The sequence below is a fragment of the Pseudoliparis swirei genome, chromosome 14, assembly GCF_029220125.1.
Source record: "Pseudoliparis swirei isolate HS2019 ecotype Mariana Trench chromosome 14, NWPU_hadal_v1, whole genome shotgun sequence".
Taxonomy (NCBI): Eukaryota; Metazoa; Chordata; class Actinopteri; order Perciformes; family Liparidae; genus Pseudoliparis; species Pseudoliparis swirei.
The window spans coordinates 11,718,469-11,734,915 of NC_079401.1; the positions used below are offsets into that span (position 1 = coordinate 11,718,469).

General features: G+C 48.2%; 1 protein-coding gene and 1 long non-coding RNA gene across 2 annotated transcripts in view; one reads left to right on the forward strand and one right to left on the reverse strand.

The window, feature by feature from the left end:
* The window catches only part of LOC130204220 (diacylglycerol kinase zeta-like), a 103,431-nt gene that overhangs the window by 84,535 nt on the left and 2,449 nt on the right, over positions 1 to 16,447 (forward strand). Inside the window, exons 30-32 of the mRNA XM_056430765.1 lie at positions 9,972 to 10,092; positions 16,052 to 16,088; positions 16,168 to 16,267. Coding sequence (XP_056286740.1) covers positions 9,972 to 10,092; positions 16,052 to 16,088; positions 16,168 to 16,267 — 258 coding nt within the window. The remainder of the gene's footprint in view (positions 1 to 9,971; positions 10,093 to 16,051; positions 16,089 to 16,167; positions 16,268 to 16,447) is intronic.
* Positions 8,399 to 9,890, reverse strand: LOC130204635 (uncharacterized). Its single transcript, XR_008833734.1, has 2 exons — positions 9,617 to 9,890; positions 8,399 to 9,051 (listed from the first exon to the last, which is right to left on the reverse strand). It is a non-coding gene; the product is annotated as an uncharacterized LOC130204635 (long non-coding RNA).

Consider the following 16,447-nt stretch of genomic DNA (forward strand, 5'->3'; position numbering starts at 1 on the left):
TTCTTTATTTGGGGCATCCTCCAACACAGACAGCGTGTTCCTCTCAGCTCCGCAGCTCCAAACGTCAACAACCACAGTTCTCCGTCAACCCCTTAACTTCCCGTTTCCCAACAGGTTAACCCCGCCTCCCCTCTACTCCGCCAATCACAGGGTCGCTACATTACCCTCCCCTTACAAAGTTCCTTGCCCCCAAGGAACACCATTGACAACAGCAGGAACAACATTAGTAACAGGAGGAACAACATAAGCAACAGCAGGAACATTAGTAACAGGAGGAACAACATAAGCAACAGCAGGAACAACATTAGTAACAATACATCTCCAAAATAATGGGAAAACAATAAGAACTTTTCCTTTTTTTTCTTCCTTTTCTTTAAAGAAGATCAGGGTGGACTACCATCACTTCCAGTGAGACCAGGGCGCATTCTTGCCCTTTCTGGAACCTACGGTCTCACTTTAACTTATTTCTCCTCCCCTAAGAAACCACAAAGTCTCTGAACCGGCCCGGGCCTTCTCTGTCTTCGGCTGAGCCGCTTGTGGCTGTGTCGACTGGACCAGTGGGGTCGGAGGGGGCCGTCATACCCGGAGAGCTGGCCAGGGAGTGAGCAGGGAGGGGAGGCTGAGGAGGGGTTCCCGTGCCACTGATGCCATTGGCGGCAACCCCTCTGTACGGGCGAGTCGGTCCCTATGAAGCACCACTCTCCTTCCCTTAGGAGGTAGCTGTAGCCTGTAAACGACCTCTCCCACCCTCCAACACTCTGCATGGACCACCCATTGACTGTCGAGTTTTGGGCACCGCCCTTTCTTGCCGGGGTTGTAGACCCAAACCAGTTCTCCAGCCTGAAAGTGCCTGCCTTTTTCTCTCACGTCAGAAGTTGCGTTTTGTCTCACACCTGCACTCAGTTGCTGTTTTCGAGCAAAAGCATGGGCCACTCAAGGCGGTCCTGCAGTCTCCTGGCGTACTCAGGCCCTGGGGGCCTGGGGAATCAGGGGCGTCAAAGCCAATTCTGCTGGGGTCGGAGTTCTCCCCAGCATGAGCAGGTGTACAGGATGAGGTCTCTTGAACTGCAGAGCGACATGCCATGAGCACCAAAGGCAAATGCTTGTCCCAATCGCGCTGGTGTTGCGAAGTGAGGATGGCAAGCTGCTGGCCCATGGTGCGATGGAATCTTTCCACCAACCCGTCACTCTGAGGACGCAGGGGAGGTGCGTGTCTTGTGCATGCCCAATCGTTCGCACATGGCAGCAAACACCCGCGACTCAAAGTTCCTCCCTTGGTCACTGTGAATAGTCTCCGGTACTCCGAATCGGCTGAACATGCCTCCAACCAGGGCTTCTACGACCGTCTCTGCCTCCTGGTCTGGGATAGCATACGCCTCTGGCCATTTTGTGAAGTAGTCTATGGCGGTGAGAACATACCGATTTCCTCCATCTGAGCACGGCAGCGGACCCACCACATCCACGGCCACCCTTTCCATCGGTGCCCCAACTGGAAACTGCTGCAGTGGAGCGTGAGAGCGACCTGGGGGACCTTTCCGTGCCATACAGGGGTCACAACGGCGGCAAAAGTCTTCCACGTCCCTCCTGCACTGGCCCCAGTAGAAGCCCTTCCGGAGACGCCGCAGAGTTTTAGAAACCCCAAAATGTCCAGAACCTGCAGCTCCATGCATGGCTTCAAGCACCGCATCCCGTAAGTCCTTGGGGACCACCATCTGCCACTTTTCCTCTCCCGTTGCTGGCTCCTTCCATGCCCGATGCAGCACGCCTGACAGCCTGAGACCAACTGAGACCACAGACCTTTGGTTGCTTTGGAGAACACGCCACCTCTTCCCACGGTGGCCTCCGCTGTGCCTCCAACCACCGTAGTGCCGGCTGTAGGTCTGCATCCTGTTCTTGGTGTTGTTTCCACTCTGCCAAGTCCACCGTCTGCAGCTCTCGGCATACAAACTCCTCCAACCGAACTGCAGCACAGTCTCCTTCCTCTTCGCAGTTCCTTCTCACGAGTCTCTCTCCGCCGCAGTAGCGGCACTCCTGCGGCACATGGCCTTCGGGAGGCCGTGCGCATTCGGTGTGGCGCGTCCCAGCCCGGTGCTCCACGATGAAGTCAAAGCCTGCAGCTGCTCCAACCACCTGGCCACCTGCCCCTCCGGCTCCTTGAAGGTCATGAGCCACTGCAGAGCAGAGTGGTCCGTCCTCACAGTGAATGTCTGGCCACACAGATAGTACTTGAAGTGCCTGATTGACAACACCACTGCCAAGAGCTCTCTGCGGGTAACGCAGTAGCGCCGCTCAGCCTTGCTGAACGCCCGGCTGAAGTACCCCACCACCTCTCTCCTTCGGTCTTGCCTGAGAAAGTACTCCCCGACGCCTGATCCACTAGCGTCCGTGTCCAGCGTGAAAGGTAGGCTCTAGGGTCGGTTAGCTAGCACCGCGCCTCAATCAGGGCTTGCCGAAGCCTGCTGAACGCCGTTTGGCTGGCACTGCTCTGTCAGGCAGGCAAAGTTGCTGTCCTTCTGCAACAATTGAAACAGGGCGCAGCAGTACACGCAAACCCTCGTACAAACCTCCTGTAGTACGAGGCCAGGCCCAAAAACTCTTCAACTGTTTTGGTTGGTGGGGGTGGGCCAGTCGGCGACTGCCTGCACCTTCTCCTGCATTGTGCCAATGCCCTCCCCACCTATCCGATGTCCCAAGAAGGAAACCTCTCTCTGCATGAAGTGGCACTTTTCTGGGTGTAGCTTTAGGCCTGCCGCTCTGATTTTTTCCAGCACCAACCGCAATGACGCCAGGGCTAGCTCGAACGAGTTACCGTGAACCAGGATGTCGTCCAGGTAAACCAGGCACTGTTGACGTGGAATTCCTTCCAATACCTTGTCCATCAACCTGACGAAGGTGGCAGGAGCGTTACATAGTCCAAAACTGAGGACCTTGAACTGCCACAGTCCCCGTCCGGTGCAAAACGCAGTCTTTGGCCGGGCCTCCGGGGCGAGAGGCACCTGGTAGTATCCACTGCGGAGGTCCAAAGAAGAGAACCAGGAGGACCCAGAGACCAGGTCCAAAGACTCATCAATGCGGGGCAGTGGGTATGAATCTTTCCTGGTTACCCCATTTACAGGCCTGTAGTCAGCGCAGAGTCGCCAGCCACGTATCTTTTTTTGGAACCATGACAACGGCTGCTGCCCAGGGGCTGTCGGAAGGCTCGATGACACCCGCCTGCAGCATGCTCTCGACCGCTTCGTCACATGCCTGTTGACGGGCCAGCGGGAGGCGTGGGCGGCACTTGATAGGACGTCGTCCCTGTGTCAATCTCATGCTGCACTAGATGAGTTTGACCGACCTCATCTTCACTCTTTGCGAAACTGCCTCGGAACTCTAGCAGAAGCTGCCACAACTGCTCCTGCTGCTGAGGTGTAGGTCGCCACAGTTCTTGCTCCACACCTCCTCACCGCAATCAACGTCCCATCCACCTCCACCTGGACCAACCCGGACGGGGCGTGTAGTTGTGAAGCTCATCGTGTGGTCAGATGAAGCGCGAGGTTGCCCAGGGGAGACAGTGAGGGGGCCTGGGTTGCTGTCTACAGTCTCTACGGTACTCTCTGATGGTGCGGGAGGTCCGGAGGGAGGCAGTGCGGGGGTGAGACTGGGGATCATCGCGATAGCAGGCCCTCCTTGGAAACTCACTGTGCATCGTTGCAGGTCTAACTGGCAGCCTGTGGCCCTCAAAATGTCCACACCCAAAATACATGGGTCCTGTACGGCCGCTATCCACACCTGATGACAGACCGTCACTCCCCCCACCGATATGGTCAGTAGATTCAAGATTCAAGATTCAAGATGTTTTATTTGTCACATACACACACAGGGTGTGCAGTGAAATGAAAGTGGCAATGCTCAGCAGGAATGTGCAAGGGCAACAAGTACACACTATTTACAATAAAAAACAACACAATATTTACAGTAAGTGTGTGTGTGTGTGTGTGTGTGCCTAAGAGGGGCAGTTGTGTGGGTCTATGTGGGGGTCCTGGTGAGGTCGGAGTTCACAGTCCTGATGGCCTGAGGAAAGAAACTCCGTCTCAGTCTCTCTGTTCTTGCAGTGTGACTACGGAGGCGCCTGCCTGACCGCAGCAGCTGAAACAGTCTGTTGTTGGGGTGGTGAGGATCCTTCATGATCCTGCCGGCTCTGGTTCTGCACCTCCTGGTGTACAAGTCCTGCAGGGTGGGGAGTTTCAATAGTGCGTTCAGCGAACGCACTACTCTCTGCAGAGCCTTCCTGTCCTGAGCGGAGCAGTTGCCAAACCAGGCTGTGATGCTTCCTGTCAGGACGCCTCTCTACAGCTCCAGAGTAGAAGGACTGAAGGATCCTCTGGGAAACTTTAAATTTCCTCAGCTGCCTGAGGTGGTAGAGGCGCTGCCTTGCCTTTCTCACCAGAGTGTCTGTGTTGACCATGTCAGATCCTCGGTGATGTGGACTCCCAGGTATTTATACCGCTCACCTCTCCACAGTAGTCCCGTTAATCCCCAGTGGTGAGTACGTCCTCTGTTGTTGTACCTCCTAAAGTCCACAATCAGCTCCTTAGTTTTGGTGACATTCATGATGAGGCTGTTGTCCTGGCACCAGAGTGACAGATCAGCAACTTCCTCCAGGTAGGCCTTCTCCGTTGTCGGAGATCAGGCCCACCACCACTGTGTCATCCGCAAACTTGATGATGGTGTTGGAGCTGAACCTGGCCACACAGTCATGTGTGTACAGGGAGTACAGTAGGGGGCTGAGGACGCAACCCTGGGTGGATCCTGTGTACAGGGTGAGGGGTTTGGAGGTGTGCCTGCCCACCCTGACCACCTGTGGCCTGGCGGTCAGGAAGTCCAGGATCCAAGCACACAGGGGTGTTCAGTCCCAGCTCAATCAGCTTGCCGGCCAGTCTGGAGGGACTATGGTGTTGAAAGCTGAACTATAATCAATGAACAGCAGTCTCACATAGCCCCCTCTGGCTGTCCAGATGAGAGAGTGTGGTGTGCAGTACCTGGGAGACAGCATCATCCGTGGATCTGTTTGGGCGATAAGCAAACTGCAGCGGGTCCATGGAGGAAGGAGGAAGGCGCAGATGTAGTCCTTTATCAGCCTCTCAGCATTTCATGACCACCGAGGTGAGGGCCACCGGTCGGTAGTCATTCATACATGCTGGAGAAGCATTCTTGGGCACAGGGACAATAGTGGATCTCTTGAAGCAGGCGGGGACCACGGACTCAGCCAGGAGAGGTTGAATATTGTGGTGAACACTGGAGCTAGCTGGTTAGCACAGGTCTTCAGTACTCGCCCAGATATGCCATCTGGACCTGCAGCTTTCCTGGTGTTCACCTCAACAGAGCCCTCCTCACACTGTGCTCGGTCACAGAGAGTGTGTTCATCCCCAGCGGTAGAACTCACCTCGGCTACGCTTAACGGTGTTGTTGTTAGTCGAGCTAGCGCTGTTGTTGCTAGCCTCAAACCGTGCATAAAATGAGTTCAGGTCGTCCGCTAGGGATGCGTCGGCACTCACCATAGCGCGGGGTCTGCTCTGGTAGTCTGTGATAGTCCGTAGCCCCTGCCATAGGCGCCTGGTGTCGCGCTGCTCCATCTGTGATTCCACTCTGTCTCGGTACCTCCTCTTGGCCTTCTTCACTGCCCTCCTCAGTCCATAGACCGCTGCCTTGTACTCGTCCATGTTGCCGGATACAAGACCGGAGTTATAGGCAGCAGTACGGGCGTTCACAGCTTCACGGATGGATCTATCAACCCACGGCTTTTGGTTAGGAAAGACCCTAACTTTTACCGTGGGGACGATGGTGTCCGCTAAGCGTTGCTATGAGGCTCATTGCTACTTCAAACTCGCTCACGTCACTGGAAGTGGATGGGATCATGTCCCAGGTAGCGACACATAGAGCGTCCTGTAGCTCAGCCTCTGATTGGTCAGACCACCGCTTCGTCCCTCGTCACTACCGCTTCCAGCGATCTTTTGCGGTACCGGAAGCAGAAAAATGGCGGCATGGTCTGATTTGCGACGGAGGAGAGAGACAGCCTTGTAGCCTCTCTTGAATGGCGTATAGCAGTGGTCCAACGTTCTTTCCTCTGGTAGCACACGTAATGTGCTGGTGAAAGTTCGGCATGACTTTTAACGCCTATTAAAGTCCCCAGCCACCACCACAGCCGCGTCGGGATACTTGTTCTGATGCCGACATAACACATCATGTAGGTCCGATAGTGCTACGCTTGTGGTGGTATGTAGACGGCTGTGGTGATGACCGAGCTGAACTCCCGGGAAGGTAGAATGGACGGCATGAGATCGTCAGATGTTCCAGGTTCGCGAGCAGGAGCGAGAAAGAGTCTTAATGTCCTTGGGTTGCACCACTTGTTGTTAGTCATGAAGCAAACCTCCACCCTTAGATTTACCAGACTCTTCCGTTCTGTCTGCACGGAAAACAGAGAAGGACTCGGTTGGGCATATGACTCGATCCGGCACCAGCGGGGTCAGCCATGTTTCCGTCAGACAAAAGATGTTACAGTCCCTCATGTCCCGTTGGAATCTGATCCTTGCCCTAACATCATCCATCTTATTTTCCAGAGACTGGACGTTAGCAAGAAGGATGCTGGGCAGAGGTGGACGGTGGGCTTGAACTCTGTCTGTTCCGAATCCCGCTCCGTTTCCCTCGATGTTTTCGTCGTCCCCCCGTAGTAGCGGCTCCACTGTTGTTGTTGTGGTTCGCTCGTACGACCTCTGCCTTTCATGGGTGCCAGCTCTCCGGTGACAGTGCGCAGTCGAACAGTGGTGTCGTTGAAACGAATCCAGCTTGGGACCATGTCTGGTCTAACCAGGGTTACCGTTGACCCTGTGTCCAATAGCGCCAAGCAGGGCACTCCTTCCACAGTGATGGGGACATAGCACGAGTCTCCCTTACCAGTACGTCCCACTGCCACAACAGGCTCCAGTTCTGAGTCGTCGTCTGCTTCTGGGGGTCGTGGAGTCTGGTGCCCCGGTGTACTGTTGGGCTCCTGCTGTCGAGACTTGAGGATGGGGTTTGGAGTTGGGGTCGGGTCCGCATATCCTCCTCTATGCGAGCCCTGAACCGTTTCCCTGAGACCCGCTTGACTTGGGGCACTCCTGGCTAAGTGCCTGGCTGACCGCACCCCAGCAGAGCCTGGGGCCGGGCGTGGTCGGTGTGCTGGTTGTAGAGACACAGCTCTAATCAGTTCAGTCACCCATGCCGGTCTCTCTCCTCTGAGTGACTCGGCATTGCAGACCGTGACGGCAGGTGGACCCTCTCTTTGACCGCGTTCAGCCGCTACACCCACACATTCTCTCTCCACGGCCATCTCCAAGGCCGACTGCAACGACTGTGGGTGTTGTGGTTGCACTTGGACCCGCAACTCAGTGGGGAGATTGCTCTGATGAACTGGTCCCGTGCCAGCTCGCTTTGTACCCGGGGCATGTGTACATAGGCCCTCCGTGATAAGCATTCAATGTCATTGGCTAACACCGCAGCGGCTCCCCAGGTTTTCTGCAGCGGTTATTTAGCTCATTACGCAGGAGCTCCGGCTGTAAACATTGTCCAAACCGCCTCTGCAGGGCCCCACCAGCGCTTGATAACTCCGCCTGTCCTCCGGGCTCAGCAGTAGGAGGCAGGACAGCGCATCGTCCGTGAGACACAACGCCAGCTGCAGTGCTTTAGTCTCCGTGGACCATCGCCCAGCATGTGATAGAAGTTCAAATTGGGCAAGGAAGGCTTCCCAGGCCGCCTTACGAGTTGCGTTTTACCGTCGGCGTTGCAACTGAGTGTTGGCGCAACCTCTTCCGGTATCGCTACATTCCGCGGAGAAACGGCGCGAAAAGTTGCTGCGGGACTCAAACCCGCGTCTCTGGCCATCTTCGCTGCAGACTCTCTCAGGCGATGCCTCGCCTCCTTGTAGCTCCGTGAACTCTCTGGCGATGTCCTCTGACCATCCATAGCTCCCTCCTCCTCCATGTCTCTATCTTCTCTTTACCTTCGTCCCGCCGACACGATCCATGCCAAACAGTCGGCTACCGCTAGCTCTCTCCACGCTAGGTTAGCTCTCCACCGGATTTATCAATCTTGTTAGTCCGAAATCACTTGACACCAATGTAACGTCTCAGACGTTATGGACTGATGACACGGAGACGGACGGCGTTATTACTCCTTCTTTATTTGGGGCATCCTCCAACACAGACAGCGTGTTCCTCTCAGCTCCAGCTCCAAACGTCAACAACCACAGTTCTCCGTCAACCCCTTAACTTCCGTTTCCCAACAGGTTAACCCCACCTCCTCTACTCCGCCAATCACAGGGTCGCTACACATGCATCAATTCTAATATAAATCAGAAAACGCAATAAAAGACTACAAAACCTCAATGACAACATTTTATTGATAAAATGACTTACATATTAATATAATCTTCCTCCCTCCCACACTCTACAGCAGCCACCCAGTCCCAGGCGGCGCTGCCGTATCAATGCTGCAATGCCACTGCTGGCGTTGTATTGTGATGGCCACAGTGACATGAGGGTGGACTTCAGGCTCACCCGAGTCATTCAACGCCCTCATGGCTGTGCTGGGCACTGACTGACCACGGTTGGGGCCCCGAGATCTCCTGTCTAGTTTTTATTTTTTGGCTTGCCAGCGCCACCTCCTATCGGGTGGTGGCCAGGGCCTTCGACAGGCCCCGGGCTCAGTGCATGATGCCAGGGTCCTGAATAACAGCCCCATCTTCTATGAGCAGTCATCCCCTCCACCAGGACACTGTATCCTTGGGGATGGTGGCTACCCTGCCTGTCCCAACCCATCTGCCTCATGACCCCCTTCAGGCAGCCTGTCCACCTCCAAGCTACAACTGCTGCCTGTCAAAGGTGTGTTGTGGAGAGGTCCTTCGGGATACTGAAGAGGCGATGGCGGTCCATCTTCTTCAAGGCCCTGGAGGTGGATGTGAGGTGCCAGAGGTCATTGGAGCCAGATGTCGGGAGGGCAGCAGAGGACCAGCACCAGCACCTCCAGGAAACGTCTCTGGGGCAGGAAACAGAAAGAGGATAGCCATTCAGTGCTCTGTCCCAGACCACGATTACATTTAAATTAATACATACACGACATTAAAAAAACAACACACGATGATTGAAAGCTACAATTATTTCTAGAAGGACAAGCTTAGATAGCTATCGTAACGGTATTAATTATCGGGCGGCGTGTGCAAAGCGTCATGGTGTCATGTTAACCCGTTATTAAACTGAGCATATCCATTGTTAATCCATTATTAAAATTGCTATTTCGATTGTTGAACAGAACAGCCGTTGTTTAACACTGTCCGATGACTGACATAGCTATCTGTCGTCGGACTTGCCGCTGGAGCAAGCGCCTGGAGCCGACCTGCCCCCGCTCGTCAAGCGGAAAGTGTCCGATAAAAGTGCACCTTCGTCGGACTGGCCGGGTGGTGGATTACCCAGCTAGCTTATCATAACTGCCATGCAGATCCAATGGCATCTCATGCTACCTAGGTATGCTCACTAATCTGAGAATGGCATGTTAGTCGTACATTGTATTACCAGTACAATGTGTAACTACCGCTGATACTTACATTTACGGTCTGTAGCTTCGTGGTCTACCGCTTGTGCTGTCCGCCATTGTTTTAGAAATAAAATGAAAAGCTGGCGAAAGGGCTCCTCCTCTTCCGCTACGTCGCCAAGATGGCGGCCGCTTAGTGCGAGTAGTGTCCATCGTTTTACATTTTTTGCCCGTTTGCAGAGCACCATCCGGGTACTTTCAGTGCACTGAATTCTGCTGGTTTTTTCAGTGGCGCACTTCGAACACTGAAAGTCAGCTCCAAGTGCTCAAGTGCGCGGTAGTAGACACAGCCAATGTATCGGGACGCTTCCAAAGTGCATGCTATGCATTGTGGGTAGTAGCTCATTTAAAGCCTCTTTCACCAACAGCTGCAGCAGCTGCACCAGCAGGGGGCGCCCCTCACAGCGCTGGACCCCTCGGGCTGCAGCCTGCTGCACCACGCCGTCGCCGCGGGGAGCAAAGAGATGGTCCGCTACCTCCTGGACAACGGTAAGGGTTAGGGTTAGTAACGCTGGGTAACGCTGCTCCGCCGTCTGCACGCCACGCTGGAGCAGCTGGTCACGTTCACTTTGTCATTTAAAGTCACGGCAGAATTCAGATCATTAGCATCCAACACAGATATAGAGGGGTAACAAGGATGATCTATGTAAGATATAGAGGGGTAACAAGGATGATCTATGTAAAGATATAGAGGGGTAACAAGGATGATCTATGTAAGATATAGAGGGGTAACAAGGATGATCTGTGCAAGATATAGAGGGCTAACAAGGATGATCTATGTAAGATATAGAGGGGTAACAAGGATGATCTGTGCAAGATATAGAGGGGTAACAAGGATGATCTGTGCAAGATATAGAGGGGTAACAAGGATGATCTATAAGATATAGAGGGTAACAAGGATGATCTATGTAAGATATAGAGGGGTAACAAGGATGATCTGTGCAAGATATAGAGGGGTAACAAGGATGATCTGTGCAAGATATAGAGGGCTAACAAGGATGATCTATGTAAGATATAGAGGGGTAACAAGGATGATCTGTGCAAGATATAGAGGGGTAACAAGGATGATCTATGTAAGATATAGAGGGGTAACAAGAATGATCTATGTAAGATATAGAGGGGTAACAAGGATGATCTATGTAAAGATATAGAGGGGTAACAAGGATGATCTATGTAAAGATATAGAGGGGTAACAAGGATGATCTGTGCAAGATATAGAGGGGTAACAAGGATGATCTGTGCAAGATATAGAGGGCTAACAAGGATGATCTATGTAAGATATAGAGGGGTAACAAGGATGATCTGTGCAAGATATAGAGTGTTAACAAGGATGATCTATGTAAGATATAGAGGGGTAACAAGGATGATCTATGTAAGATATAGAGGGGTAACAAGGATGATCTATGTAAGATATAGAGGGGTAACAAGGATGATCTATGTAAAGATATAGAGGGGTAACAAGGATGATCTATGTAAAGATATAGAGGGGTAACAACTATGATCTATGTAAAGATATAGAGGGGTAACAAGGATGATCTATGTAAAGATATAGAGGGGTAACAAAGATGATCTATGTAAAGATATAGAGGGGTAATAACTAAGATGTATGTAAAGATATAGAGGGGTAACAACTATGATCTATGTAATATATAGAGGGGTAAGAACTAAGATATATGTAATATATAGAGGGGTAAGAACTAAGATATATGTAATATATAGAGGGGTAACAAGGATGATCTATGTAAGATATAGAGGGGTAACACGGATGATCTATGTAAAGATATAGAGGGGTAAGAACTATGTAAAGATATAGAGGGGTAACAAGGATGATCTATGTAAAGATATAGAGGGATAAGAACTATGTAAAGATATAGAGGGATAACAAGGATGATCTATGTAAAGATATAGAGGGGTAAGAACTATGTAAAGATATAGAGGGGTAACAAGGATGATCTATGTAAAGATATAGAGGGGTAAGAACTATGATCTATGTAATATATAGAGGGGTAACAAGGATGATCAATGTAAAGATATAGAGGGGCAACAAGGATGATCTATGTAAAGATATAGAGGGGTAACAAGGATGATCTATGTAAGATATAGAGGGGTAACAAGGATGATCTATGTTAGATATAGAGGGGTAACAAGGATGATCTATGTAAAGATATAGAGGGGTAAGAACTAAGATACATGTAAAGATATAGAGTGGTAACAACTATGATCTATGTAATATATAGAGGGGTAAGAACTAAGATATATGTAATATATAGAGGGGTAAGAACTAAGATATATGTAATATATAGAGGGGTAACAAGGATGATCTGTGCAAGATATAGAGGGGTAACAAGGATGATCTATGTAAGATATAGAGGGGTAACAAGGATGATCTATGTAAGATATAGAGGGGTAACAAGGATGATCTGTGCAAGATATAGAGGAGTAACAAGGATGATCTATGTAAGATATAGAGGGATAACAAGGATGATCTATGTAAGATATAGAGGGGTAACAAGGATGATCTGTAAGATATAGAGGGGTAACAAGGATGATCTGCAAGATATAGAGGGGTAACAAGGATGATCTGTGCAAGATATAGAGGGCTAACAAGGATGATCTATGTAAGATATAGAGGGGTAACAAGGATGATCTGTGCAAGATATAGAGGGGTAACAAGGATGATCTATGTAAGATATAGAGGGGTAACAAGGATGATCTATGTAAGATATAGAGGGGTAACAAGGATGATCTATGTAAAGATATAGAGGGGTAACAAGGATGATCTATGTAAAGATATAGAGGGGTAACAAGGATGATCTGTGCAAGATATAGAGGGGTAACAAGGATGATCTATGTAAGATATAGAGGGGTAACACGGATGATCTATGTAAAGATATAGAGGGGTAACAAGGATGATCTATGTAAAGATATAGAGGGATAAGAACTATGTAAAGATATAGAGGGATAACAAGGATGATCTATGTAAAGATATAGAGGGGTAAGAACTATGTAAAGATATAGAGGGGTAACAAGGATGATCTATGTAAAGATATAGAGGGGTAAGAACTATGATCTATGTAATATATAGAGGGGTAACAAGGATGATCAATGTAAAGATATAGAGGGGTAACAAGGATGATCTATGTAAGATATAGAGGGGTAACAAGGATGATCTATGTAAGATATAGAGGGGTAACAAGGATGATCTATGTAAGATATAGAGGGGTAACAAGGATGATCTGTGCAAGATATAGAGGGGTAACAAGGATGATCTGTGCAAGATATAGAGGGCTAACAAGGATGATCTATGTAAGATATAGAGGGGTAACAAGGATGATCTGTGCAAGATATAGAGGGGTAACAAGGATGATCTATGTAAGATATAGAGGGGTAACAAGAATGATCTATGTAAGATATAGAGGGGTAACAAGGATGATCTATGTAAAGATATAGAGGGGTAACAAGGATGATCTATGTAAAGATATAGAGGGGTAACAAGGATGATCTGTGCAAGATATAGAGGGGTAACAAGGATGATCTGTGCAAGATATAGAGGGCTAACAAGGATGATCTATGTAAGATATAGAGGGGTAACAAGGATGATCTGTGCAAGATATAGAGTGTTAACAAGGATGATCTATGTAAGATATAGAGGGGTAACAAGGATGATCTATGTAAGATATAGAGGGGTAACAAGGATGATCTATGTAAGATATAGAGGGGTAACAAGGATGATCTATGTAAAGATATAGAGGGGTAACAAGGATGATCTATGTAAAGATATAGAGGGGTAACAACTATGATCTATGTAAAGATATAGAGGGGTAACAAGGATGATCTATGTAAAGATATAGAGGGATAACAAAGATGATCTATGTAAAGATATAGAGGGGTAAGAACTAAGATGTATGTAAAGATATAGAGGGGTAACAACTATGATCTATGTAATATATAGAGGGGTAAGAACTAAGATATATGTAATATATAGAGGGGTAAGAACTAAGATATATGTAATATATAGAGGGGTAACAAGGATGATCTATGTAAGATATAGAGGGGTAACACGGATGATCTATGTAAAGATATAGAGGGGTAAGAACTATGTAAATATATAGAGGGGTAACAAGGATGATCTATGTAAAGATATAGAGGGATAAGAACTATGTAAAGATATAGAGGGATAACAAGGATGATCTATGTAAAGATATAGAGGGGTAAGAACTATGTAAAGATATAGAGGGGTAACAAGGATGATCTATGTAAAGATATAGAGGGGTAAGAACTATGATCTATGTAATATATAGAGGGGTAACAAGGATGATCAATGTAAAGATATAGAGGGGCAACAAGGATGATCTATGTAAAGATATAGAGGGGTAACAAGGATGATCTATGTAAGATATAGAGGGGTAACAAGGATGATCTATGTAAGATATAGAGGAGTAACAAGGATGATCTATGTAAAGATATAGAGGGGTAAGAACTAAGATACATGTAAAGATATAGAGTGGTAACAACTATGATCTATGTAATATATAGAGGGGTAAGAACTAAGATATATGTAATATATAGAGGGGTAAGAACTAAGATATATGTAATATATAGAGGGGTAACAAGGATGATCTGTGCAAGATATAGAGGGGTAACAAGGATGATCTATGTAAGATATAGAGGGGTAACAAGGATGATCTATGTAAGATATAGAGGGGTAACAAGGATGATCTGTGCAAGATATAGAGGAGTAACAAGGATGATCTATGTAAGATATAGAGGGATAACAAGGATGATCTATGTAAGATATAGAGGGGTAACAAGGATGATCTGTAAGATATAGAGGGGTAACAAGGATGATCTGCAAGATATAGAGGGGTAACAAGGATGATCTGTGCAAGATATAGAGGGCTAACAAGGATGATCTATGTAAGATATAGAGGGGTAACAAGGATGATCTGTGCAAGATATAGAGGGTAACAAGGATGATCTATGTAAGATATAGAGGGTAACAAGGATGATCTATGTAAGATATAGAGGGTAACAAGGATGATCTATGTAAAGATATAGAGGGTAACAAGCATGATCTATGTAAAGATATAGAGGGGTAACAAGGATGATCTGTGCAAGATATAGAGGGGTAACAAGGATGATCTATGTAAGATATAGAGGGGTAACACGGATGATCTATGTAAAGATATAGAGGGGTAACAAGGATGATCTATGTAAAGATATAGAGGGATAAGAACTATGTAAAGATATAGAGGGATAACAAGGATGATCTATGTAAAGATATAGAGGGGTAAGAACTATGTAAAGATATAGAGGGGTAACAAGGATGATCTATGTAAAGATATAGAGGGGTAAGAACTATGATCTATGTAATATATAGAGGGGTAACAAGGATGATCAATGTAAAGATATAGAGGGGTAACAAGGATGATCTATGTAAGATATAGAGGGGTAACAAGGATGATCTATGTAAGATATAGAGGGGTAACAAGGATGATCTATGTAAAGATATAGAGGGGTAACAAGGATGATCTATGTAAAGATATAGAGGGGTAAGAACTAAGATCTATGTAATATATAGAGGGGTAAGAACTAAGATATATGTAATATATAGAGGGATAAGAACTAAGATATATGTAATATATAGAGGGGTAACAAGGATGATCTATAAGATATAGAGGGGTAACAAGGATGATCTATGTAAGATATAGAGGGGTAACAAGGATGATCTATGTAAAGATATAGAGGGGTATCTATGTAAAGATATAGAGGGGTAAGAACTATGATCTATGTAATATATAGAGGGGTAACAAGGATGATCGATGTAAAGATATAGAGGGGTAACAAGGATGATCTATGTAAAGATATAGAGGGGTAAGAACTATGATCAATGTAATATATAGAGGGGTAACAAGGACGATCTATGTAAAGATATAGAGGGGTAACAAGGACGATCTATGTAAAGATATAGGGGGTAACAAGGATGATCTATGTAAAGATATAGAGAGGTAACAAGGATGATCTATGTAAAGATATAGAGGGATAACAAGGATGATCTATGTAAGGTATAGAGGGGTAATAACTATGATCTATGTAATATATAGAGGGGTAACAACTATGATCTATGTAAAGATATAGTGGGGTAACAACTATGATCTATGTAAAGATATAGAGGGGTAATAACTCAGATATATGTAATATATAGAGGGGTAACAACTATGATCTATGTAAGATATAGAGCACCTCCCTCGAGCTCTGAGGATCTCTTCTCTTGAGTTCATCTCGTTGAACATTTGGACGTGTAACTGAGCTAGGAACAGACATGATGTCAGAGGATGGCCTAGGGGCCTTGAGGTCTAGGGGCCTCGAGGTCTCTGCCGTGTTCCGTGACACGCAGCAGCGGCGGTCTGGCTGGACGTCTCTCATGACCTCATCCTCTGTTCTCCAGCTCCGGCCGACCTGCTGGACGTCAGCGAGACGCTGCAGTAAGTAGAACCTTCAGTCTGTGGACCAGGTGGACCAGGTGGACCACATGGGACTGAAGACACTCTCTCTGGCCACCAGGGGGGAGACGGTGCTCCACCTGGCTGCATCCCTGTGTCACAGGACCATCTGCCACTACCTGGTGGAGGCAGGAGCCTCCCTGATGAAGACAGACCTCCAGGTAGGTCCTGCTCACTCGGGGTGCTGGTCCACCGTGCCGAGAGGACCCTCTGGCCAGAGGACCCTTCAGGACTCATTAGAACCCTTTAGGACCCTTCAGGACCCATTAGAACCCTTCAGGACCCTTCAGGGCCCTTTAGGACCCTTCAGGACCCTTTAGAACCTGTTAGGACCCTCCAGG